Source organism: Trichomonascus vanleenenianus (assembly GCF_965637985.1).
Source record: "Trichomonascus vanleenenianus strain CLIB 3782 genome assembly, contig: TRVA0_042S, whole genome shotgun sequence".
Taxonomy (NCBI): Eukaryota; Fungi; Ascomycota; class Dipodascomycetes; order Dipodascales; family Trichomonascaceae; genus Blastobotrys; species Blastobotrys vanleenenianus.
The window spans coordinates 49,929-76,071 of record NW_027481845.1 but is presented as its reverse complement, the minus strand read 5'-3'; the positions used below and the strand labels follow the sequence as shown (position 1 = coordinate 76,071).

The following is a 26,143-nucleotide window of genomic DNA, read 5'->3' as shown; positions in this document are numbered from 1 at the left end:
TTTTGCTATAGAGAATAAGAACAGTACTAACACAAGATTTCAACACGCTATATGCGAGTCATTTGCAATATGAGAGAGGGGGGTATATATGTGGGTCAAAAGCCGGCAGTGGCATTGGGAGCCCCTTGGACAAGTTCCTTGGTAGACACTTTGTAATCGTCAGGATATCTGTCATAGAGGTATTGATGGACTGTTCGGAGCTGGATTTTTGCGGCGTCGAACCGGCCGACGCTTTTCTCATCGTCATAGCCACCTTCGTCCTCTCCTTCAATTGTACGGGTATTTCCCCAGCTGAAATCGTCAAACCGCCAGACTACAGCAACGTTAGTAAATTAGAAAGAAAGAAAAAAAAAGAGTCATACACGCATTCAAAGGGAGAATGAAGTTCCAAATTGGCACGGATACCAGGTAAACGGTCATCCAGATCAAGTATTTCCATCGATGGCCAGACACCAAAATAAGCAGCCCCGGGAATCCGGCAATAATAACGAGTATAGCAATGGGGAGATAAGGAATGGTACCTCGCAGCCCAATTGTTGCAAAGAGGTACAGCGTGAACAGTAGCGCAGCCGGCAGGGTCGCAGTGCTGATAAGCTCCATAAACACGACAAACTGCATGGATATACAGAACACACCGCACAAATCAGACACCAGAAGCAACTCAAACAAATTGTGCACCGTTGAATTGATCCACCGGCGGCGCTGGTCAAGTAAAACCGAAAATTTAGAAGGAACCACTGTCTTGCACTTCGCCTGAGATACAAACACCTGCTTCCGGCGGGGGAAAGTCTTGAGCATAAGAGTAGATAGATACCGGTCCTCGCCGAGCAGAAGCAGGTTCTTCCGGTGGAGCGTTTCCACCGAGTTCTCGCTGTACCGCTCAATGATGTCAGGGTTTGCCAAGATAGGTACACAGAACCCGTCGTTACCCTTTGGGGCTTTGATTCGATACATACAGAAACAGCCCGGAAGACATGTAACGCCTCCAAACACCGACTCAAACGACTTGGTAAGGTGATGTGAAATGAAATACTCAAACACCTGGATCTGCGTCACCCAGGAGTCTGTTTTGTTCGAAATCTTAGTTTCCCCACAGAGACCCATGACGGTGGTGTCTCTGCTCAAACAGACGACCATATGGCGCATGGAGTCTGGGTACACCACAGTGTCAGCATCGACCATAAGAATGAGCTCGTAATCTTCTGGCCTGAACCGGGTCACGTCCAGTACGGACAAATAGAGTTCATTTTCCAGATCCGTCATGCGCTCTTCAAACATTATGCGCTGGAGAAACCCCATAATAATCAATTGCGAGTCGCGCTTCCCGCGGTTGCCGGATTTCGGGTCGTTTCGCTCCTGAGGCGGTCCACATTTGACGATACAGATCATGGGAATGTATCGAATGTTATCGGATTGCGGTGCAGACAGAGTGTAGTACCCTGCGTGGATTTGGGCCATGTTGTACCGTTTTGTGCCCGACGACACGGCAACGTACGACAGCAGCTCGCTCTCCTCAGGGGGAGTTACTAAATGAGACATCATACCGACCACGATCTCTGGCGTGGGGGTGGTACTTCCTGCGGCAGTGACCAGTCCATCGCACACTGCTATTATAAGCTTGTGGGAGTCGGGATAGTCAGTGGCGGCAATTGAGTCCAGAGTGGCTTTGATTCCGTCGTAGTCCTCGGAATAGATTGTCACTAGTTGGATGACTTTCTTTAGGTCGGCAGGAAGAATGTTCTCCGCCTGCATATAGAGCCCTGGTCTCACCATTGGCATTGCAGTGGCGGCGGTTCCAGGAGTTGTCTCGACGATCTCCATTTTGGGCGTGGTAGTAAACGGCGCGTCAAGGAATGTCGTGTCTGGCATCCGTGATGGATCGTTGAATGTCGTGTCTAAACCCCCTCGCTGGAACGGTCGTTGAACCACGCCCATGCGCCACGACAGGAACCAGCCGTAGTAGAGAGCAAACACAAACTTCAGCACTACTGTTCCAAAAATAAACAAGAGCGAACAGTAGAGAGAAATGTGTGAAGTAATGCACCCCACCGTTTCGGCCTCAATGACCCCTACTTTGGCCAGTTCCACTAGACAGCGACCCGCCTGGCGGTAGGTTGAGTCCTGCACCATGTAGAGTGAGAGATCGTGCTGTGGGTAATTGCGCCTAGCAGCGAGGCGGTCCAACGGGGGCACAAGCCTCCAGTTCACATCCTCCAGAAGCCACAGGCGGTCTAGGTCAATTACATGGGAGTGGAGCACTGCTAGTCGCCTCGTGGACTTCGCAATGTCATCCCAGGTATAATAGACATCAGCTATGGGTTTGAAAGTTTTGTAGAAAATGTCGCGAGCATTCTGCGATGTGTGGCACCCGTAGGCGGGGTGGCTCAGGGTGAACTTGGGCTGGCTGTGGGTAGCATTCCAGTGGTCGGTCATCTCTTTTAGAGTGGCGTTAGTATATACGAGCGAGGCATCGTCATAGACGTCTGGCTGGGGTAGAAAACGGCCAGAGGGTAGGAGCGCACGACAGGGATAGTACCAAGCGGCGTTTCCGTTTGCATCAATGAACGCCTGGGTGTTGTTTGTGGGCAAAAGAAATGGCTTGCAGTTGTTATTGACGCTCTGGAAGAAGAATGACCCGTCAATGCGTTCAAGACGGCGTTCAGCAGTGAGGAGCCGGTGTTTGTAGAACCCATTGGTGTGGTGGAAGGTTGACAGGTTGAACAAACGGCCGTGGATGATCATGGAGTCGCTGGGCACATTTTGGACGTGGACCCTGACACTGGACTCGGAACACATGAGCGAGTTGAGACCAAACGTGAAGAAGCCCACAAAGGCAGTAACCCAAACGACGACTGACAGAAGTCCGATCTTCTCACGCCATGCCTGCTGCTGGTTTCTGTTTTTGATATTGCACATGTCGAGAATGCCGGGGAGAACTGGAAAGGTCACGAGTCGACAGTACATGACCCATGCCGAGGGGCTGTTTTCGCTTTTCCATTTGCGCAGCTGTTGCTGCTTGAGCCGTTGGCTGGACATGGCCGTTTGGCGGGTGGTGGTTGATTTTGTGCCATTGTTGCCATTGTTGCCGTTTGAAGCATTTGAAACGTTTGAAGCGGTTTTGACGGCGTACTCAGAGCTCTCATCGGTCGCTTCGATCGACAGGTTTTCCTTGAAGAAACCACTGGCAACTGCGGCCGTGAATGGGGTGTTGCCAGTTTCTGAGGCTTGGACGGAGAGTCCAGGGTTGGCTAGAGTATGCTGGTGGTAGTAGTACGTTGGATCCGAGGCGGTTAAGCGAGCTCGAGACGTTCGTACCAGTTTCCTGGCGCGGTTGGGGACAACTGTGGAGTTTGATGTCGCAGAATTGGTTTGGAAGATGCTTGTACCATTGACGGTATGAACTGGCGTCGTGGAATTCGTAGACATAATGCTAACTCCTCCAACTATAACTCTTCCTTCGTCCAATTATTGTAAATGTTTAACTAAAGTAATGATTTGCTGTTTGTTGATTCAATGGCTTTTATCGGTTATTAGAGTTTAGAGCATAGCACTGATAGTGCTCGACTTATCCTTGGGGCCAGCCCCCAAACCCCCATGGCTCCGCTCTGCGGAGGTCAATTGGCCTGGGATACAATATCTCCGCAAAGCGGAGCCACAGAGGGGGTCCTCCCCATTAGTGCTCTGCTGCTCTAATATCCTTTGGGGGGGGGGGGGAGGGGGGGGGAGAACGGGGGCAGCAGTTTAGCCCCAGGGCGAACTTGGCAATACTACTCCCACTCCACCACAAAGAGCCGCTGATTTATAGCTTGAATCTCCGCGAAGCGGAGCCACGGGAGCTCGAGGGCTGGCCCTCGAATATCCACCACTTGGTATCTATAGAAAAAAAAGCCGCACGCGCCGCACATACAGCGGCTGCACAGAAGCGCGCCACACTGCATTAGCCATAGAGTTGCCATTCTGCGTTTTTTTTTCCGGTTTGCTGAGGATCGCTGTGAGACCTCTGGAAAAAATTCGCAGCCATCTTATTGGCTTCTGTGTAAAACATAGTTCCACGACAGATCATGTCTATTGCCAAGTACAGAAGTTTTCCCTCAGCTCACGTATTAATCCGGTAGCCCTGCCCAAGATGTAAAAGGTTGCGGCTATCTGGCTTAGCAATATACCCTACAAGTACGTAATAGTGGCTCTGGAGAAAATCGTATCAACTCGATTAGACATACATATAAGTGATAACATATCAGCGCATTATAGCTATTTGTTGGACGTAGTTTCTTATCATTATAACTGTAGTTCTTGGACTTGGTCTCTTATCATTTGAAAGCAAAGGTAGGTGGGATGGCGGGCAAACGGCTGCGATGAGATCTTTTTTACCAAAAGGTCTCCTACCGACCCAAAAAACTGCCCTTACGGGATTTCAAGGCGGAACGAGGTTTGCAGGAATCTCATTCGTCAAGCTTTGCGGCATCGCCGAGCCTGCCAAAAGGTGAGGTATCGGCGAGAGGGGAAAGGTGCTGGATTTGGCAGTGGATAATCCATTAGTAGCACTTTCAAGTGAACTGGTCTCGTGACCCCAGGGTACGAGATCTCAAACTCGAAAAAATTCTTGTGTGATTGATGGAAGCCTTGCCACTATAGGAATATACACTACTGTAACGGTTCGGGCCCACTTTGCTGTGCTTACCAATGCCGGGCATCAGTAATGCTTGGCGGGTAGTACAGGAACCGGCAATAATCACAGCGGTCCACTCAGTGATGGCCTAAGGTGATTTTTTTTTCTTCTCGTGACCGCATGCCTGTTCAAGACACCCATCTCCGGGGGTTCTATGACTTCCTCGAGACCGGCCGAAAAATGTGAAATCCTTCCTCGATCTGCGAAAAACAATGGTGTCTCAAAAGGATATGCAGACCGTTGGACGATACGACGACCGATCCCCGGGCAAATTGCCCGATCTTTGGGCTACCCGGGGAGGTTCTCACGGTCAAGCCGCCAAACTCCACAACTACTATATTACAAACGCAGTTTGTTATTATTTGCCTGAAAAGTGGATGCTTTTTACGTATTCAGCTCCTATCAGTGCAACTGTGGGGGAAGGAGTCTCCAACTCTGCTACATTGGATCGCTGCTCAGGAACATATTGGCAATACTGTAGATAGGTACAGCGTCCTGGGACACGGGTCCCTATTGTATAAGGCTGACGAGCACCTCATCGCAGCAGCACCGGGAAAGGGGGAAGGGGGTTTTTCCGGCTTGCAAAGGAAAAAAAAATCTCATCGCCTGGGCCTGCGGGATTCAGTGTGATCTCTTCTCTGGGATGTGTGGCATGCTCGGCGAGCGCTCGGGCGGTTAGGCGTATCTCTCGTCACACGTCCTGTAGATTTGAGCACCTGCCGCCGCCCCACTGCGTAAGGCTGCAGCCTCGCAGGCCCCTCTACTGTCTCATGTGCGCGGGCCCCAAAGACAAAGTGGGGTAGACCTGCCGGCGGGGCATTACATCATTCGCATTATCGTCCTGCGCACGCGCGGCGGAAAACCCCTTACCAGAGACTTTTTGTTGCTTTTGGCGTGTCTCTGTTTCTCAAGCGGCCGTTTCGATGATGGAGTCGAAGAAATTCTCGGTATTTGCTTTTCTCGACCAAAAAAAAAGAAAGAGTATATGAGAGAAAAAAGATATAAAGCTCTCTCGGTTTTCCTGTTATTTCCCCGGATTTCTTTCCTCTATAACTCTATCTTTGATTGGCTTTCGTCATTCAAACCCTATCTTTTTTTGATTGCCTATCACTCCATCTGGGATTGCATAAAAGCTGGTTTAAGGTTTACTCATTAGTCTTTTATAAAACCCCTTGGTAGTCCAATTTTATTCCTAGGCTCATTTCATAACCTGATCAAGAATGAGTTATGAAAAGAAACAGCCGACGGCGTTTGAATACGCCAATGATCTGCCGAACCAGGGGTTCAGCGAGGTCGATAAGGGTGTTGTCGGTGAGGTAGGCGACCTCCACCGAGGCCTCAAGTCGCGACACATCCAGCTTATTGCGCTTGGTGGGTGCATTGGTACCGGTCTGTTTGTCGGTTCGGGCACCATGCTCGCTAGCGGCGGCCCTGCTTCGGTCTTTGTATCATACGTTATCATGTCGTTTGTCATTTGGTGTATGATGAACATTTTGGGCGAGATGACGACCTGGCTACCGCTTCACGGTGTGTCTCCAACCCTGTTTGTCCACAAGTACGTTGATACCTCGCTCTCGTTCGCTTGCGGCTGGAACTATTGGTACGCTTATGCCTTTTTGGTGCCCTCGGAGGTGACTGCCGCCTCGATTGTCGTTGAGTACTGGACTAAGGCCGTGCCAACTGCCGCCTGGATCGCCATTGTACTCGTGGTTATTATTGCGCTGAATATCTCTGTCGTGTCGGTCTTTGGCGAGATTGAATTTTGGTTCGCTTCGATTAAGATCATCACCATCATTGGCCTCATCATCCTCGGCATTGTCCTCTTCTTTGGTGGCGGTCCCACCCATGATCGACTCGGATTCCGATACTGGGAGCACGATGCGTTCAAGGAGTACATTGTCACGGGTGCCGGTGGTCGAATGACTGGTTTCTGGTACTGCCTCATTCGATCTGGCTTCTCGTTCATTATGTCTCCCGAGCTCATTTGCATTGCTGCTGGCGAGGCGGAGGCTCCGCGACGAAACATTCCAAAGGCGGCTTCGCGGTTCATTTACCGACTTGTATTCTTCTACATCTTTGGCGCCCTGGTCATTGGCGTTACTGTATCGGCCACCGACCCACGATTGCTCTCCCAGATCAACGCTGGTTCCTCGGACGCTGCCGCCTCGCCATTTGTCATTGGCATCCAGAACGCCGGCATCCCAGTGCTCAACCATATTGTCAATGCCGCCATTTTGACATCGGCCTGGTCCTCTGGTAACTCGTTCCTCTACGCTGGCTCGCGAACCCTCTTCTCGTTGGCGCGAGATGGCGAGGCTCCACGAATCTTCAAGCGATGCAACCGATGGGGCGTGCCATACTTTGCTGTGCTCGCTACTTCTGCCATTGGCTGCCTGGCCTTCCTGAATGTCTCGTCCTCCTCGGCTAATGTGTTTACGTGGTTCTCGAACATTTCAACTGTGTCTGGTTTCATTGCGTGGCTCTGTGTCATTACCGCCTACCTGCGGTTCCGAAAGGCCATGTTCTACAACGGTATTTTCGATTCGTTGCCATTTAAGGCACCTTTCCAGCCGTACTCGAGTTACATTGCCTTCTTCATTGTCTCGATCATCACCATCACCAATGGCTTTACTGTGTTTGTTGGCGACCGTGATACATGGACCTTCAACGCGCCAGACTTTGTTGCCGCTTACATCACCCTGCCTCTGTTTGCCATACTCTACATTGGCCACAAGATCTACACTCGCAACTGGGCGTGGGCTCGACCCATCGAGTCCCTGGACGTTACCACGGGTCTTGACGAAGCCGAGGCCATTGAGCGCATGTACCCAGAGCGTGAGCCACGCAACGTCTTCGAGCGTGTTTGGTTCTGGATCGCATAAAACACTTACGACATTCGATTTTTGTTTAGACGATGTTTCTATAGCTTTGTTTTTATTTTGAATACGACTACTAACGATTTTTATTACCCTTTTTGCATTCTTGGTATTTTCGAGGGCCAGCCCTCGAGCTCCCGTAGCTCCGCTTCGCGGAGGGCTTGTAGCAATGTCATAGTATTATCTTATCAATTGCTATTTCGCACTCGAGGCTCTGCTCGGCGGAACTCGAGCTACGAAGATATCATTAACACATAATCATAAAACATGGCTCCGCTTCGCGGTTGTCAACTTACGAGGCTATCAGTAACACATTATCATAAAACATTTCATACATTATCACAAACATTTCATACGTTATCACAAGCAGTTCGAGAAGAATGATATTGATCGTGTATACATATGTACGCGGGATGATCGAGGGGTCTTACGTGTAATACTCATCTTGTTGTAATAAATGGCAATAAAAATAAAATTAAAACATGACAATCGTCCATTACGCAGTAGATTAGATCCGTAAGACGTGATTTTGGAGTTTAATTGCAAATCCTAGCTTGCGTCAACGTATTCACATACAATTTTCCACCCAGTACTCCCCCGGAGCGGAACTCGAGCTCCGAAAGGTTTTGGAGGGGCGGGTTTCACAGCACTTCGGTTCTGCAGGGAGCGGGGCAAGCTACTGGATCTTGTCACAGCGCAACAAACACGAACAGCAACAGCCCCACCAGCGTTACAAGCAGCATGGTAAACAGCTCCCACCAGCGTAACAAACGCGTTGTAACTGCTCCCAACGGCGTACCAAACGCGCGTAGTAACAGTTCCCAACAGCGCGTTTCGAATTCACTTGCACAACAGCTTCCGGGCTACTGATGAGGTATTGCAATTCAATTGCAACTCTTTAGCTTACATTACCATGTTAGGTACAAGTTCTACAGGTGCTCCACAAAGCGGAACTCGAGCCCCGAGGGGGTTTAGGTGGGACAGGGTCCCGACTGAGGCAGTTGCAAGTCTCGGTGCATCGGATTGTGGGGTACAGCTTCAGGGGTCTCTTTACAGTCTTGTCACATATTGGTCCCTAGTCCGAAATGCGCTGACTCAAAACTTAGTGAGCCGCATTCCGCCGCAGATCTCGAGATGGGGAGCCTGCCGAATCTCTCAATAAAGTGTTATCTAGTCATAAACGACCCGATAATAGCATGGAACTCAAAGGACTCTTACAAGTTGAATTTCATAGAGAAGCTATCGAATTCACTCTATAATGTAGCAGTATCTCCCATTACAGATAAGGACCTGAAGTTATTAAATCTAACACCTAAATTGAAGCTAACCGACCAACAGCAGCTGGAACTTGCCGATTTAATATGAAGTGCTGTAACGAATATCGTAGGTGTATTCTGCCATCTGGTTGAGACCAAAGACTCCTCTTGCGAGGAGTTCAGGGCCGTATGGAAAAGATGTGAGAGCTGTAATCTCATGCATGCGTGCTGCAGTATACCCTTAATTAAAAGTCCAACTACGCGGGGTTGACTTAGTAGGGCAGAAATTTGTAACACCGTGTAACAAACTCATAGTTACAGCTCCCAACAGTGTAACAAACTTTACCTCATCGCGACGCCCTGGAATCATTACAATCCTAGATTACGTCGTCATGTTACAAAGCGCTACAAGTACTCCGCGGAGCGGAGCCCTCAAGGGGGGTTTGGGGGGACTGGTCCCCCCAATGACACCAGCCGATGTATCTTGTGGCATAACAGGGAGGGAATCCTGTTACACCGTAACAAAGTTGTAGTCACATCCCAACAGCGCCTCAAACGCCCATTACACAGCCACGGGATTGCAAGGAGACTGTGATATAATTCCAGCCTGTATATAAAGGAGCTAAAAGTACTCCGCGGAGCGGAGCCCCAGGGAGGTTTGGGGGGACTAGTGACACTGGAAGTAGCAACTCATGGGAGGTGTGGGGATCAGTATAACGAACGTTCAAGCCCTGGGACCACGAAGAAGACTCTGGAATACACACTCCAAGTGTACCAGGTTTAGAAGCACTCCGCGAAACGGGGCTCCGCAGGTGGGGAGGACTGGTAAAGCGACACGGGGAGGAGGCTCAGGGGGTGAGGGGAGTGAGCCGCACACACGCCGCACAGATTTTTCACAGGGGCCCGGGGCGCGCGAACCGCCGCGGTACAGGGGGTGTCACAGAATGAGGGCACAGCCCACCGAAAGCTGAAACGGTGGAACTTTTGAGACTCGACACTGACCATGGACTCTCCAGTAGTGGTGATAGAGCGGCCCGAGTACCAGCTGGACCTGACCGAGGAGACGTACGACGGGGTGCGGGAGTTTCTGCTGGCGGATGTGTTTGACCCGACCGGCCCGCACCAGCTGTCGCTGACTCCGCTCAAGGGCGGCATCACCAACGTGCTGCTCAAGGGCACGCTAGGGGACGCGCAGTTCCTCATCCGCGCCTACGGCAAGGGCACGGCGACCATCATCAACCGGGACCGCGAGTACGCGACTCACGTGCACCTCCAGTCGCTGGGGCTGGCGCCCAAGCTGTACGCGCGGTTCGCCAACGGCCTCATCTACGGGTTCATCCCGGGCGACTCGGTCCACTACACGCACCTGTCGAACCCGGAGATCATGCGCGGTGTCGCGGGGCGGCTTGCGCAGTGGCATGCCGAACTGAACGCCGCATCGATTGAGGCGCACCTGCTGCGGCTGAGCCCCCACCAGCCGTTCTCGCGCGACCTGTGGACGCTGCTCGACAAGTGGATCGAGGTGATGCCCGAGGGGGTTGTGTCGGCCGGCCGTGAGGAGCTGCGACGCGAGCTGGCGTGGATCCGACAGGCCATTGGCAATGCCGGAGGCCCCACCGTCGTGGCCCACTGCGACCTGCTTTGCGGCAACATCATTGTGCCCAAGGACCGGGCGAGCGAGCTTTCGGGCGAGACTTGTGCTCGACCGAGCCCAGAGGACGTAGAGATTAAGGAGGAGGCAGGGTACACGCCGTCGAAGCTCGTTTCGTTTATTGATTACGAGTATACGATGCCAGCGCCACGGGCGTTTGACATTGCTAACCACTTTATGGAGTGGCAGGGCTTTGACTGCGTAGCAGAGCTCATCCCAGACCCTTCGCCGAATAACCCGGTGCTACGATACTGGTGCTACCACTACCTGTCCTCCGTTGCATACTTTAAGAACACAGGCGTGGCCCCGCAGGCAGATGACATTGACCAGCTCATTTCAGAGATCCGCGCATGGTGGGGTATGCCAGGATTCTACTGGGGCATTTGGTCGGCCATTCAGAGCTCCATTAGCGAGATTGACTTTGACTATTCCACCTATGCCAGGCAGAGGCTTTCCGAGTACTTTGCTTGGAAGCGACAGCATCCCCGACTCTAACCGCCACGTATTCTGAAAAATCTGATTCAATACCCTTTATGTATAATGCCCCTGCCTAATGACTTCAATTCGCATGATTATTTCATATTTGTACATTGTATATCCACGGGATCTAAGAAGCGGCGTTCGCCAATACGATGCATGCTGCAATGCATTGTTACACCGACCAGGTGTAACATGTGCTACGTCATTCGCTAGAGCCGTCCTTCATCGTTACAAGATTTCCGTGAAGTTACGGGGTATTGGAGCAAGTCAATTGAACCAATGGTGTATTTATGGGGGGACCAGTCCCCCCAAACCCCCCTGGGGTCTCCGCTTCGCGGAGGGTTGAGCTCTGACAGGGTATTTGTAACGGATTGTTACAGGAGTTTAAAGCATAATGGCAGTTAGTACCGGTGTAGCCATACTGGGGGACTGGGGGCTGGCCCCCAGCTACGGGAGCTCGAGGGCTGGCCTCGAATACACCTCCGATCTACTGAATGCTTAGCTCTCCGTGAAGCGGAGTGTTTCGAATGTTCATAGGTAATAAAGAAAAAATGGGTAAATGTATATTTACACTAAATGTTCGTGAAATGTCGTTACTTTTATGTTCTCAAAATGGGGGTAAAGGCTGGGTAGGGAGGTTAGTATTGTTGGTGGTTAGCGGGCCGGGGGCCCTCGAGACTCGCTCTCATCAGCACCTCAGCTGTGGGCCACTCGCGCATCTCCATACTGGTCCGGACACCCTCCAGGCTCTGGCGTGATGGCAATTGTTCCATTCGCAGGCTGTGCCGCATCTCGTCTAAACTCTGTCTGTGTTGCTTCTTCTGGCGTGTTGATGAGTCGTTGACTGCACCCACAGTGGGCATTGGTGGGATATACTCCTTGCCCACTGGCTTCGTGCCATACATGCTGTCACCGTCATAGGTCGACTCCTGATAGCTCGTCTCACGCATGTCAAAGAGCTGCAGCTCGTCTTCGAAGCTCGACTCTTTGGTCTTAACGCTGGGGCCGGCCTTTTCGACGTCACCATTCTCAGAAACTGGCGGAATGTGGTCAAACTCGCCAATGTGGATCTGCTCCCGGATAATGTCAATGTCCTCGGGCAGCCACAGCCTCTGAATCGCCATCCACGCGTAATGCGGCAAAAGACATGCTACGACGCCCAAAACGACAACGGCCCAGTACACACACGACCCAAACATCTCAGATGCCGCCTGGTAGAGCTCGCCGCTGTATACAGTAGCGCTGTAAATGCCCGACCAGAAGTATACCAGCAAAATCGAAACGGACCCAATGAGCACCGAAATCCAGTCCCACCGGTACTGGTTCGACAAAACGTATACATTGCAGGAAATGACGGCAATTGAGCACACCGCCAAACCCATCCAGAACCGGTGGTTGATAGGCAGACCCTCGGGATGTTGAAACGAGCCATGCCAGTACAGGAAATACGGGAAGAAGAAAGACACAAACGACTGGTATGCGCCGTCAAACATGTAGATCCAAAACTTCTTTTGCGTCCACTCGAGCCGCAGAATTCCGCGCCGGTACAATTGCGGCACCGCAAGCGACAACCGGTCGTCCACATCCTGGTCCAGCACGCCCATGGCAATGACGGGTAACGAGGTAAACGCCAGGTTGAAAAACATGACGTACGTGTACTCAAACAGATAGGCTCCGTCAAAACTCGACGAGATGCCGTACCAGAACAGCGCCAATGTAAATACCACGTTCTTGTAGAAGAAATTGGGAATCATTTCAGCAAGCCGCCGGTAGGACCATCGACCGTGAACAAGCAGAAGTCGGGTCAGGAATCGGAACTGGCCAATGGCATAGTCCGACGACATCACGGCCTGTCGTCCCTCTTCACCGGCAATGCCGACACCGACATCCGCTTCCTGGATCATCGACACATCGTTGGCACCGTCACCAATAGACAGCGTCATTACACCTAGCGTGGTCTTCACGAGTCGAACGACAGCTGCCTTTTGAGCAGGAGACACTCGGCAACACAACACTGCCCGGCACTGCTTACATAAAAGAAGCAGCTTGGTCTTGATATTATCGTCCAGTGCGAGCTTGAGCGTATCGCCGTCGATAATTACGGCGTACTGGGGCGAAGGAGGAGAGTGATCCTGTCGCGCAAAATCTAGCTCCTCATCCGAGCCAGTCATATTGAAGTACTTATGCAGGTACTCGCTAATGAGTCGTTCCGTAGAAGCCTTAGACCCGTCTTCGACCCGCAAAACCAGAAGTTCCATGCCATTGTCGAGAAGATTGCACGAGAAACCAATGTTGATGGCGGTCTCCACCTTATCACCAGTCAGTACCCAGAGCTTAATACCGGCGTCACCCAGCAGCGAAATGGCCTGCGGTACACCCTCCTGGAGACGGTCCTCAATGGCGGTGCCTCCAAGCAAGGTCAGTTCTCGCTCAATCGAGTCGGCAACTTCCTCCATCTTCTCCTCTCGGTTCGTAATGGCGGCCGCCGCGACCTCATGCTGCTGGTTCCAGCTGTGGTACTGTTCGGCGGTCAGCTCGCGCTGCGCAATGCACAGCGTTCGCAAACCTTCCTGGGCAAACTGCTCAAGATGAAGCGCCGTTTCCTTTCGCAGCTCCTCCTGTTCGCCCACTTTGAGCCGAGAGTAAATAATACTGTCGGCACCCTTGCAGATGAGGTAAATTTTTTCGGTATCCGTGCCCTCAGCCTTGAACTTGACAATAGCGCTCATTCGCTTTCGCGTTGAATTGAACTCGAGCGTGTTGAGAATTTGGAATTCGCGGTCAATGCCTTGAACATTGATAACCACACCCTTTTGAGTTCGCTCGACAAATGTAAAGCCCATATCTCTGGCGGTAGCGACCAGCGCTGCCTCGTCGGGCGACTGAGCCTTGAACTCCATCCGACCCGGATGCTTCTTCGACGGCTCGACAATGACCGAGTGACACAGTGCTAATGCCAGCATAAAGTGCTTGCAGGCGATTTCCTGGTCCCGGCCGCTGAGGCCCTGGATGTCACCCGCATATTGCGACGAAACAAACGTCACATCCTCATCAACCATCTGCGGGTTGTCATTAATGGACCGGAGCTCACGAATCATAGCCGCCTTGTCCTTTTTGATTTCGCGACGCATCTGCTCGCCCTCGGCCTCAACGTCGACTCCCTCGCGCTTTCGCAGGCCCGCCAGAGCCTCGGTGTAAGCCTTGCCATACGCGACACCATTGATGGTGCACTTCTTAAACTCCATGACGTTCTGGGTCAGCGTGCCTGTCTTGTCCGAGAAAATGTACTCAATTTGGCCCAAGTCGTCTGAAATGTTCCATGACTTAGGCGTGCACGGATAGTCAATCGGAGCATAGTACATGAAGCAGTCGCTGTAAATGAAGAACGCTTGAATGGTCTTGACAATCTCAATGGAAATATAAAGCGAGATGGGGACAAGTGACTGGTAGAGAATGACTGCTGCCCAAAAAGTGACCAAACCATTGAGCGCCGGAGTACCCCCGATCGATCCAAACTCAAAGTAGTCGATAGAGGTCTTGGCCTCGCCAAAAACGATACCATTGATGAGTCCGGATGCAAAACAGAGAATGAACAACAGGGCAAAGTTCGATATGACACTGAGATTGAGCTCGCGCGAAATCTGACTTCGCTTCGTCGGCGTAACACCGGCATTCATCATGATCTTCGTCTCCTGACCGGTGAACAAAACTACACCAATAACCCAATCAGTGTTTCGCAGGGAGCAGCCACGCAGCAAAATGTTATTAATTGAAATCGGCTCAGACTTTTCGTCGCTTCCTTCGCCGTCACTGTACCATTTGGCCACACCATTGTACGCGTAGAGATTGGCGTGGGGCGCTTCCGACTCGATCCAAAACTTTGCCTTTTCGCAGTCGAGCGAGTGCTTAATTCCGGCCCCGCATTTGAGAGCCTGACGAACCTTGAGGTTGGTCTCGCCGTCGAGATTCTTGGTTTCCACATAGCAAGCGCCGTCAGAGTCTGACGTGGCGAGGATCACCACATCAGCCGGGATCTCGTCATTATTCTTGATTCGCACAAAGTCGCCCACTCGAACCGATTTCCAGAAGTCTCGCCTAAACTTTGCAGTGCCTGGCGTCTGCTGGTTGCGATCAACCACAGTGCTGGCATTGCTGCTGGTGCTATCGGCCTTCGTTGGTTCAAAGGGGTTTTGCAGCTGCTTGCTAGTCGAATCGTCGTAAACAGTCGTCTCGGAAGAAAAGGTATAGTCATCCTCGTTGACCGAGTAAATCGAGTGGATAGTGGTTGATCTAGTCAATTGGTTCTCAAACGGCGGGATTTCGTCCATTGGGATTCCTCGCTTCTGCTGCTGCTTAACCTTCTTTTTGTGCTGCTGCTTCTTGATGCTTCTGCCGATGCGCATCATAAGACGCGTATTGGCCTTTTTGAACCGGCGCCACAGCGATACATTCTCGTCGGTCACGTTATAATTGTAGCTGTGGGCGAGGATTTGCGTGGGTGTATTATTAACTTCCAGATCAAGCAGCGTTCGTCGGTAATCTTCGACAGCGTCTTTAAATGCCGTGATGACCACAATGACGATGATGGGGACTGCTGCCAACCCGGCGCTCTGTACGCCAAAAATTGGAAACGCCTTAAAAAAATAGTTAGTATCAAAAAAAAATCAAGAGCTAGTTCGGGTAAACTTACGCCCAAAATGACAATAAATAAGAAATAAATATTCGCGACATTCTGGAACTGGTAATAGAGGTTTTTTGGAATGAACGATAGTGGCGTGTATTTTGTCGTTCGAATCTTGTTTCGAGGGTACTCTGCAATGGGGAGACCAGTTTCCGGGTCAATCATGTCTTTTGGTAAAGGAGTGTTGATAAATATGCGCCGGGTGGCATTGATATTATCGGCCTCGGCCACTTCTTCGCTCGGCTCATGAATTGACGACTTGTGGGACATCATTGAGGTTCTTCGTCTAAAAATGGTCTTTGAACGCTTGGGGCCAGGTGGGGGGCGTCCTTTTTTATGCCTTTGCGTGCCCCATCGGTGTCGTTTCATTGTCGAATTCTCAAACTGCTCCAGATCCTCCTGCTGCTGCTGACCTTGCCTAGTAGAAGAAAGGTGGCTGTTCTGCGACAGGTTAATCGACCCTGAAGATAGAGAATGCGAAATGCTTTTCGGCGACTCAGTGATGGACTGGGCAAAGGAAATATGGCGGGTAGGCGTAGTAGGAGAGAGCAGGCTAGGGCTCGCTGTCCCTAAGTTATATGACTTACGACTCCTGGTGTACAATGCGTTCGAGCCGGACGGTGACGAAACCATGCTGGAATTGTGTCCGTGTGCCGTCGGAGCATGGTCGTCCTCAAAATGCTCAATCGTCTGGATGATCGGGGTCTGAATAATAGAGTTGCGGTCTAATTTTTTTTTAGGTTGTTGGTGCTGGTTGGCTTCATCAAAGTCGTATCCAGAGTAATCAAACGCATCGTCGACCGGCACGTCCGAGACTGGCCGAATCTCCGTCTTTGGTGGGGTGGACCGCTTTCTTGGAGGAGGCGGCAGCGGATTGAACGGGTTATTCGAAGAGAATCGTCTGGTGTCCCCAAATGTCGGCGAGGTTGGAGAAGCTACTCGTGACGTATTGCGCGAGGAGTTGTCGTAATCTTCTGATGCATTGTCAATAGGAGAGCGTAATTGATTCGACGCCGCCCTCTCCTCTCTTGGAGAGGTGGAATCGTTACTATATGGCATGGTCAAACAGAACAGGTATCAACGAAAACGTCCAAGAATTTTATAATCCAAGCGCCACGAATTCAAAAGGGCTGAGTAAGGTAATGCAAACGAATGACTGGGAATAAAAGAACGAGTGCCGCCAGGGCCCTAAGCCATTCAATGAGTAGGTATACTTCCGTACCAGGTGATGAGTGTGTCAAGGAGCGTAAAACTTTACCCTCTAGCAAACCTTAGTCTGCTGTCACACCTAAAATTGGTCGCCAGATGAAACTGGCTAGGCGTATCAACAATGTGTCAAAAGGGGTCTGAGAAAAAAAAAGATCCGACACACAACCAACGCGAAATGATTCGTAATGATCGTAAATACGTCTCTCGTATATATCACCGGGATATATATGTATGAACCGGTCGAAGGTGAGAGGGTATGGAGAGAGGAACTTCTCACGTCCACTTTAAACACGTAAGGGGCACGGGTTAGTCGAAACGCTTCTTACTGCAGTCCGGACAAGCTGGTAACCTCGACCGCCTATCAGGGACTGGAAAAACACCCTTCGGGAATACTTACGCGTCGGCCAAAAAGTCCTACTATACAATAGAAGGGATGAAGGAGGAGAAAAAAAATAAAATGGGCCCGGATAACCTTGGGAATTAATGGATGAAAAAATACGGGGCTCCTGCCGCTTCGTACAGCTTTCTCACTGCCACTGGCACAACGGGTGTGCCGGGTACAGGTCTTATGCGCCTACCTGCTACAGCTGTAGGAAGTGCGTTGCAATGAGATTTTCTGACACAGCGATACCCACCTTTTTTCACTGCCTGGTTCGGATCTTGTCTCTCCACCGCAGTTGCCAAAACTTTATATAGATTCTACGGTATTACCGGCTAGATGAGTTCAACGAGCTCAATGTACAACAATTTAGATTGTGGATTATAGGTCCCCGGGATGGAATGCTTTCAATATGCCATCAGGGGGGGGCCACATTTTTTTTTCTCCTTTCGATCCCCCCCCCTTCCGCGTTCCGCCTTTAGAATGACCGGACCGGCGGTAAGTGTGATAGGTGCGTGAAATTAAACCTCCTCCCGGCATTCCGATTGTTAACGTGGGTACGTACGAGGTTACTGGCTTACGCGGACTGACTGGCATTTGTATTTACTGCAGTCGAATGCTTCTGTGCCTAGACTATTGTTACACATTCTTCCTACGTGGGCCTCCCTGGGAGGGGGAAACGCTATTGTTGGAGCGTAGTGTAATGTACCGCTCATTCTCCGTAGCCAGCTACCCCTGGATTCATACTCTGTGGACATACGTATTGCGGTGCTGTAGCAATACTGAAGTAGGTTAAGGGGTAAAAACTACAAGGAACGAGTTCAAGCTACGGCACCATGGCAGAGAACAGTCAATGCGTGCGGTGGTCAAAGATTGCAACGGTCTCTCGGAAAGTCTAGGTTATGCCGGTCCCGAGATGTATGATTGGTCATGCATGACCAACAGCCGCACGAGCCGCACGCGACGATGTGCAGTAGCTGATGCTTTCAGGGGTCAACCCACAGCTTTTCAACTTGAACCTGATTATGATATAACAATAATAATAAGCGTAATATATGACCAGTGTAATAAACTACCTAGTACTGTCAAATATTGTACCAAAAAGCCTTCCGTTCGAGATACATAAATCGATTCAATGACGGGTGCCGAGATAAATTGATTCAGTGCAGTTACCCACCTACATGATTAACTGTCTAAACGGAATACCTCGCCAAATGCTTTCGGAGTATCTGGGCCCTCAATAATGTCGCCGTGGCATGGAACGATCCGCACAAAGTCCCACCGTCGGATGTGCTCCAGCTGGCGACGAGCCTTTGAGGCGCTGACAAGCTGGTTGGCGAGCACGTTGTGTACCTTGGAATTGAACGAGAAATACTTGGTAATGTAATTAAGCCACCCAGTAGCAGACTTTCTAAACCCGTTGTACTGCTCGTACGCTGGGAGATTGGTCACCAAGTCGGCCTCAAGGACCGTCTTCGACGCGCGATGGAACAGCACCAACTCCTTGTTCTGATGCTGCGGAATGTACACCGTATCAAATACCTCAGTAAACTCCGCAGGCAACGACGTAATGTCGTCCTTCTTTCCTTCCTCGTCCGAAATCTCAATTACTTCCACAGCATTGCCTTCATCGGCCTTCTTCTTGGCAAGCCCTTCCATGCCGATAATCTGAGCATTGGGGAACTGCCTTTTCCATGACTGTAGGCCCGCGTGGTGTATGTAATCCAGCGCCACAATATATTTTACATTGTTGGTGCCGGCTTCTTCAAGCAGCTTCTCGCTTTCAGGGCCGTACGGCGTTGGCGACACGATCGCCACCGAAGGTGGCGTAGTGGGCATCCTCACGGCAGTGCACCGCGCTCCAATGGACCAGCCCAACCGCATAAACGGCGCAGAGTGTATGACAACATCTTCAGTCAGCCTTCGAACCGTGCCCCCTACTGGTGCGTAATATCCATTAATTGCCTGCATTGTCGATGTTATTCTTGATGTTTTCTAACTGCAATCCTCCTGGTACTTATGGTGGGTACTCTTGTTGCGATGTGCGTCTGATGGACAAAACGCCGTTCCTTGCTTCATATGTATGTAAAGTTGCACCACCGCCCCGGACAGACAAGACTATTTTATCCCTCCAGCTATAACCTGGAACAGGGTTTTGCGTTAAATTCCATTGTCCGTTTATCCTCTTGTTTCCTTAGAGTACCCGTAGAACAGAGGGAGGCAGTCCGTGATCGGTGAATGGCAACACCAAACAGGCTGAGTTGCGATGCTGCTTCGCATTCTTTCTTCACTCTCCTTTGCCAATTCTTTTTTCAATTTTTTTCAATTCCATACGTGTCTCAACTACGTTTTATGTTGCTGTTGCGACGATCTACAAGCCGCATGCGGCTGTTGAGACATACCCATATCAATCCCGATGAATTCAATCAGATACTCTCACATACTCTACTACTTGTGCTAATGGGGGGACCAGTCCCCCCAGACCCCCCTGGGGCTCCGCTTCGCGGAGATTTGGCTTCTAGCCTGATTGTAATAGCCAGAGATGGGGGTCTGGGGGCTGGCCCCCAGCTACGGGAGCTCGAGGGCTGGCCCTCGAATACACTCAGTTACTAGTACTGACGAAGATCAATTGTGCCTCCAGTATACCGGGTTCCGGTGTTAATCCGGGGATAATGGAGAGGGCAGACTGTACCTAGCAATCACATGTAGTCAATGGAGTAGTTGAATTACCTACAGGTATGACAAGTAGCCAGACTATCTAGACTTTGCTGGAACTTTGCCATCAGTGCGTCCATTTGGCCCTGATAACCAGTTAGTTTTGCCTTGGCGATTCTGTAGCGAAGCCCAAGGGAGCTTGCTTTGGCTTCTGCAGCCATGCGCCGAGCATGCTCTTTCTCAGCCAACAGGCTCAGCTTTTCATAAGCGTCGACCAAGGTTTGCCGATCCCGCTGGAGCTCTGTAACACGCGCTTCTAGTTGGCTGTGTCGCTTCGTCTTGAGCTTCGAGGCTGCCAGGGTTTTGTCTGGGCTCAGGTCGAGGTCACATAGCTGCGGGAAGGGAGATGTTTTGGTAAACTTGGACGCTGTGTAGCAGTCACTGCTCGAGGGAATTGTCGACGAATTGTCGCCGCGAACTGCCATGGGTGAGTTTGCAACGATTTCATTGCAGGCCACTTCAAATTCCTGGGGGTTACCAGCGTAGGCCGAGCTTGCTTCTTCGATTAGCCTTTCGGTATGGGACTTGGGCGCTCTTTTGATGGTAAAATCGGTTCCCTCCGCGTAGCTAACTTTTTTGGAGTTTGTAACTGGCTTGCGTCGCCTTAGCGAGTGACTGTACTTGTCTGTTCGGACGTTGGTCGACTTTACGTCTTTGAGGATATTGCTGTTGTACGGCATGTATGTTTCTGGATAGCCAGATCCTCTCTCATCACTACTCTCGCTAAATACTGAGCTACTACTAGTCGACATTGTAGCAAAAAGACGGGACAGTGCTAAGGCTATACTTTTTCGGTGCTATATACAAACTCACAGCGATAAAGTTCTCAATCGGTCACTATTACCTTATTGAACTACCTGGGTACAGTATATGTAATAACCAATACACAAATACATTTAACAACAATTACGTAGCAGTCTATCACGACTACTTTACTATTTCAATTATCCTCAAATCACATTCCCAAGCATGCCATACACTCTTCGGCGGCACAGCAGAAGCAAATTGCCGCGAGACTATTGGAGTTAGCTCAATTCATCGCTCATTCAAGTTCACTTACCATCCGGCACAGCACTGGCCGCAGCCACCACCACCACTCTCCTTCTGTGGCTGTTGCTGGACATACACTGGCTGGGGCTGTTGCTGGTAGCCCTGGCCCTGCTGAGGGTAGCCCTGCTGTGGATAGCCTGGCTGAGGGTAACCCTGCTGTGGATAGCCCTGCTGTTGGGGGTAGCCTTGCTGTGGGTATCCCCGATTGTCCTGCTGCTGCTGCTGCTAGACACATATTAGTATCTTCTCTAACTCCTGGGATGTCAAGCGTACCTGATTGTAGTAGTCGTTGGCACTCATGGTTGTGTCGAGGTTTTGATTATCGTCCTCGTTGTTGTGTGTGATGATAAGCAAGGGCCCTATTTTTCCCTTTTGGGCCCTTCCTGCGGCGGATCGCAGACGCCTTAATTCGTGGGGGACATGGCACTATGACCGATATTCGCTTCGTTTATCCTCTAATTGCAGTAATATTTGCTATTTTTTTTGCTCAGATTGTGTACTGTTCTATTATTCTTCAATCGTGCCTTTTCAGCACCCCCTGTATTTATCTCCTTTAGCCGTACATGACAATGTCAAGTGTTTCTTAAAGCCTGAATTAGCTTATTCCGGAATAAAATTGAGTAGGCCCGGGACTGCATTTATGTAGTATATTATCTATGAAGCCGGGACCTAATGAAAATCGGACAAAGTATATGTATCCAACGGGTCCTACAAGGTCCATCAGTTTTGCCGGAGCCCCAGAAGTGATCGACGGGGCTGGAGATTACAACCGGTACTACAGAACACTAACGTTACGCTAAGATAGACAAATTATATCCAAATCCCTCCTGATTAGCTCCTACAACTATATTAAGCAAATAGTTTCATGTTTTATATCGTAGATCTACTCAAGATCCTCGTTTAATAATAACGAGCCGCATGCGGGTTGGTATCTTGGCATCAGCGAGGGGCCCTCAACTCCGACACACCGACATTCATTCACCGATAGCTGCATCAATAACGACGGCGGCTCATGACCCAGGAACTACCGTCCCTGCCGGGCTCTCTGCCTTTCGAACACCTCGTGTGTCTCATAGAGCTCAGCATAGCGGATACGGTTGACTCGGCGCATCCAGAAAGCGCTGTCCAGCCTCTGATAAAGCCCCTGGTGGCCTGGCTGATAAAAGAGCACAATAACCAAACCGAGTACCACCCGGGCATCGTGGCTGCTCTGCTGATTGCTAGAAGCGACTTTGAAGCCTGTAACGACATTGAGGATGACGAGGATGAGGACTATGATGGCGGGTTTGCCCAAATTGGAGTATCCAACACTAGAGCCCTGGCGGCCGAGCTCATAGCTGTTGAGTTCATGAACCGCGTGCCCACAGACAAGGCTCGAATAGCGCTGTTGACCTATGAATGTCGTGGGGCTGAACCGGCTAGTCCGCCGCCGGCTATTGGTGTTAGTTCCCCGCTAGCGTCTCGTTCATCATCCTTTTCGGCCAGAGCCCGGTCAGATGTGCTGAAAGCGTTTGCATTGGACAACTACGAAGGATCTAGTGCTCTTGAGATTGCTGTGGTACATCGAATGGGCAAATTTTTATGTTCTCCCGCAGTGGAATCGATCCTCAATCGCATATGGAACGGGCGCATCGCATATTGGAATGACATGGACACTTTGGCCAAGAAATCCGCCCATATAAACAAAGACAGAGGGCTGGGAAACATGTTTGTGCGGTTACGAGTTCCACAGTATCGGGCTTTCTTCATGATGCTCAATTACGCGATTTTACTGCTGCTGTTCTATACCTTCCTTTTCCGTCCGGTAGAGGGCTCCCTCGTGGAAACTTGCCTACATGTGTGGTTCTTGGGTATTGTAGTGGATGAAATCATGCAGGTGCGCCAGGCCAGTTCGCTCGGCCACTATGCAATTGACTACTGGAGCATCTTTGACCTGACCATTATCGCGGTGTACCTGGCCTTTTTGTGTCTCCGCGTGGCCGGCATGGTGCTTGGTCGCAGCGACTTGACCCAGATGTCGTTTGATGTCCTGTCTCTCGAAGCGCTGATGCTCGTACCCCGGCTCTTCTCATTCCTCTCAATATACCCGTACTTTGGCACTTTACTGCCGTGCCTTAAAGAGCTGACCAAAGAATTCATTAAATTCTCGTCGCTCATCCTCATTATATATTTGGGATTTTTCACGACGTTCAGTTTCCTGGGACGAGACAGCTTCACCATCAACCGCATGTTCTGGTTGCTCATTAGTGTATTCTTCGGCTCCTCCTATGCCGGGTTCGAGGCTTCTAGCATCATTTCTCCGACTTTTGGACCATCGCTGATGCTTATTTTCGTTACGCTGACCAATATCTTGCTGGTGACAGTACTCGTTTCGATCCTGTCCAATAAGTTTTCCGTCATGATGCTCAGAGCCAGGGAGGAGTATGTGCTGTTGTTCGCGTCGACAGTGGTAGAAAGCATCTCAACTGCAACTGACAGACTCACGTACTTCTACCCACCGCTAAACCTTATCGGCCTAGCCATTCGGCCGTTTAGGCTGCTACTGACACATGACCAATACCGCGCCGTACGCATTATCGTTATTAAAACGACTCACTGGCCATTCGCCCTTTCAATTGCATGTTACGAATGGGTATTGTTACTTTCCAATCGCCGAAGGCTGCGACGTCGCAATAAACGCGGCAAATCGGTCGTCCTTGTGTGACGATCTTTTATATAACGATGCCTCAAGTCAGGTTCTTTTTTTTTATTACGACGCAGCAAGTCGGTGCTACTTGTATAACCAGCATTCTGTTTTGTGGTGTAACGAATTATGTGTATTTACAGACTAAAATGGGGCAGATATGAATGATTAAAAAATGTGACGAAAGGTTAAAAATATACACTCAAGTCAATCAAGATGGACTGGAGCTTTGCCTTTGCAGAAGGAACTCTCCACAGCTCATGCGGACCGTCTAAGATTTCCCAAGCGACAGTGTTGTGGCTGATCTTGGTCAAAAGCCGCTGACCGTCGCTCCAGCGCTTACTGCGCAATGACTTGCTCGCGCTGACTACTGCGACTGGTGTATTGGGCCGCAGTATCTCGTTTGATGCCACGACCTCCTGTTTCGTCAGCTGCTTGGTATAATGCTGCTGGAGAGCCGCAGTCGCCCCGTTGGTCCACGGCCTGAACAGCCCTTTGACCCAGACCTTGAGGCACGAAACAAAGCCGAGCCGGCTTACATAGTAGTCCTCGTGGGGTGTGTCGATAAGCATAATCGACGACACTTGGTTTGGATGTCTCGACGCAAACACTCGAGAGTATATCCCACCATTGCCATGGGACACTAATAGGAACTGGCCGTCTGACAACGCCAAATGGTTGAGAACCTGCGTAAGCGTATCGGCTACCGTACCCGCAGACTGAGGTGAAGGGGCAGCATCGCTGTGGCCCGTACCCGGCCTATCCCAGTAGCAGACTCTTCCAATTCGTGTTCCGTCGTCACCATTACTGGCCTCGATTGCCCAGTATGCAAACTCTGCCGACGGCGTTTCATCCTCAGACTCGAGAAGCACCGTTACGGTATTGTTGTCAGTCGGGTTCAAGTCGGTGCAATAGATATGGACCAATTGATTGTGCGACACCGACACCAGCGACCCTTCTGGCAGCTCGTAGCTGAAAATAGCAAAGAAGCTGACCCCGGCGAGGATTACAGCCAGCGCCGTGATGGTTATCCGCAGCAAAAACGCCATGGTCTCGCTGACAATCCACCATTTCTGGGGCGGGCGCTCTTCGGGCCGGTTTGCTACAAATATCCTACGCACGGTGTGTACGCTCGTAGCGGCAATTGCCGTGAATACAGCGTGAACTAACAAAGCAATCATCAGCACCCAAGTGCTGGCATGTCGCCGCCTCAAGTTAGGCGCGAGGACGACAAGCAGGCCTACAACTGCTACACAGACTGTCCCAGCAATGGCGAAAAAGACATCCACAATTGTCGGCCACACTTCAAAGAACCTCAGGGTCACCCACGAGTTGAGTATCACGAGCAGGGCCAAGTCTATCTGCAAAAACACATTGCCGTGGTCTAGGATGCCTCCGACAGCTGTATTAGCAATCAGTACCAGGACCCATATCAGCTCTATCATAATAGAGGCCGACAAAACAAACTTCAAGCTTCGAACCGTTTTTCTATTCTCGGAATAATTGACCAGAAGCTCGTCTTCGTCAATTCTCTCACCGCTCTGCCGATGTCGGAGCAATGGTGACTCCTCGCTCACCGGCGCGGCCGCTTCCTGGTGCTGGACGCTATTGGTCTGGCTGTTTCTGTCGCTCGCATTGGCCTCCTGTGCAATATCCATGGTCTTTTCTGCTCTGATTGCGATGCGATTAGGTCTGCACCGAGTGCCTTTTGTTTTAGATTGCTGGGACCGCAATCCTGCATGACAGCCGTACATCACCTCATCTTATCTTATCGATCGGGAACATTTTGCGAAAAGCTGTAGTGCCAACAAGAATTCAAATAATTTCTGGGAGAATTGGTTAGAGATATTTTCAGAGATTTTTTTGCATTTATTAGAATATGAATTTGGAAGTACAGGTCAGCCAGGTGCAATTTATTGCGACCTTACAACTGTGATAATGGTACCAAAATGTACTCTTTTTAAGCTTTAACCTTTGGATGGTACAAAATAAATCTCTTCAATATCCTGACAATTGTAAATATTAGTATTCTCATTTCTATTTTGCAGAATTGAGCCATATAATAATTTGTATGTTGTTTTATTTGGAAAGTTGGTACAAGCACACCGGCATTTTGCCATATTACCGGTACACTGTACGTACTACCTACCAGGTAGGTAATACTGTAATATAAATAAAAAAAAATACATACAGTAGAAACATGAGAGTAACGGTATTTTAATTGCAGTTGTGCTCCTTCGCCCTGGGCAAAAATTGGGAATTTATTCAGACCATGTACGACATTGGTATTGTACCCGCTACCCAATATCATCTGATGATAACGATAGAATATTTAATGAGGTTATGGCCAAAAGATTTCATAAAATACAAAGCACATGGTAATATTTCAAACAATGCCGATTATGTACATATTGCATATTCACTTCCATATCAATTGAGTTGTACCTTTCGTGTATAAACTGTTTCCAATTGACAAATATTCAAGATAATGCCA

General features: G+C 50.2%; 9 protein-coding genes across 9 annotated transcripts; 3 read left to right on the top strand and 6 right to left on the bottom strand.

Moving 5' to 3' along the window:
- Window positions 1-95: 95 nt before the first annotated feature.
- CHS3 (chitin synthase 3) lies at window positions 96-3,426 on the bottom strand (the record flags this gene model as incomplete). Its single annotated transcript, XM_076686705.1, has 2 exons — window positions 96-313; window positions 363-3,426. The coding sequence occupies 2 exons, from the start codon at window positions 3,424-3,426 to the stop codon at window positions 96-98; spliced, it is 3,282 nt and encodes a 1,093-aa protein (XP_076539067.1).
- A 2,463-nt stretch (window positions 3,427-5,889) lies between these two features.
- Window positions 5,890-7,551, top strand: PUT4 (proline permease PUT4; the record flags this gene model as incomplete). Its single annotated transcript, XM_076686704.1, has 1 exon — window positions 5,890-7,551. The coding sequence occupies one exon, from the start codon at window positions 5,890-5,892 to the stop codon at window positions 7,549-7,551; it is 1,662 nt and encodes a 553-aa protein (XP_076539066.1).
- Window positions 7,552-9,804: 2,253 nt separating this feature from the next.
- Window positions 9,805-10,947, top strand: TRVA0_042S00716 (uncharacterized protein; the record flags this gene model as incomplete). The annotated part of the gene is made up of 1 exon (XM_076686703.1): window positions 9,805-10,947. The coding sequence occupies one exon, from the start codon at window positions 9,805-9,807 to the stop codon at window positions 10,945-10,947; it is 1,143 nt and encodes a 380-aa protein (XP_076539065.1).
- Window positions 10,948-11,570: 623 nt separating this feature from the next.
- Window positions 11,571-17,236, bottom strand: DNF1 (phospholipid-transporting ATPase Dnf1p; the record flags this gene model as incomplete). The annotated part of the gene is made up of 3 exons (XM_076686702.1): window positions 17,220-17,236; window positions 15,623-17,104; window positions 11,571-15,566 (listed from the first exon to the last, which is right to left on the bottom strand). The coding sequence occupies exons 2-3, from the start codon at window positions 16,670-16,672 to the stop codon at window positions 11,571-11,573; spliced, it is 5,046 nt and encodes a 1,681-aa protein (XP_076539064.1). The 5' UTR covers window positions 16,673-17,104; window positions 17,220-17,236.
- A 1,150-nt stretch (window positions 17,237-18,386) lies between these two features.
- On the bottom strand, window positions 18,387-19,085 carry TRVA0_042S00672 (uncharacterized protein; the record flags this gene model as incomplete). Its single annotated transcript, XM_076686701.1, has 1 exon — window positions 18,387-19,085. One exon carries the CDS (start codon window positions 19,083-19,085, stop codon window positions 18,387-18,389), a length of 699 nt encoding a protein of 232 aa, XP_076539063.1.
- An 842-nt stretch (window positions 19,086-19,927) lies between these two features.
- Window positions 19,928-20,668, bottom strand: TRVA0_042S00650 (uncharacterized protein; the record flags this gene model as incomplete). The annotated part of the gene is made up of 1 exon (XM_076686700.1): window positions 19,928-20,668. The coding sequence occupies one exon, from the start codon at window positions 20,666-20,668 to the stop codon at window positions 19,928-19,930; it is 741 nt and encodes a 246-aa protein (XP_076539062.1).
- Window positions 20,669-20,871: 203 nt separating this feature from the next.
- Window positions 20,872-21,266, bottom strand: TRVA0_042S00628 (uncharacterized protein; the record flags this gene model as incomplete). The annotated part of the gene is made up of 3 exons (XM_076686699.1): window positions 20,872-20,932; window positions 20,977-21,191; window positions 21,240-21,266. 3 exons carry the CDS (start codon window positions 21,264-21,266, stop codon window positions 20,872-20,874), a joined length of 303 nt encoding a protein of 100 aa, XP_076539061.1.
- Window positions 21,267-21,978: 712 nt separating this feature from the next.
- TRVA0_042S00606 (uncharacterized protein) lies at window positions 21,979-23,670 on the top strand (the record flags this gene model as incomplete). The annotated part of the gene is made up of 1 exon (XM_076686698.1): window positions 21,979-23,670. The coding sequence occupies one exon, from the start codon at window positions 21,979-21,981 to the stop codon at window positions 23,668-23,670; it is 1,692 nt and encodes a 563-aa protein (XP_076539060.1).
- Window positions 23,671-23,837: 167 nt separating this feature from the next.
- Window positions 23,838-25,403, bottom strand: TRVA0_042S00584 (uncharacterized protein; the record flags this gene model as incomplete). Its single annotated transcript, XM_076686697.1, has 1 exon — window positions 23,838-25,403. One exon carries the CDS (start codon window positions 25,401-25,403, stop codon window positions 23,838-23,840), a length of 1,566 nt encoding a protein of 521 aa, XP_076539059.1.
- Window positions 25,404-26,143: the final 740 nt, after the last annotated feature.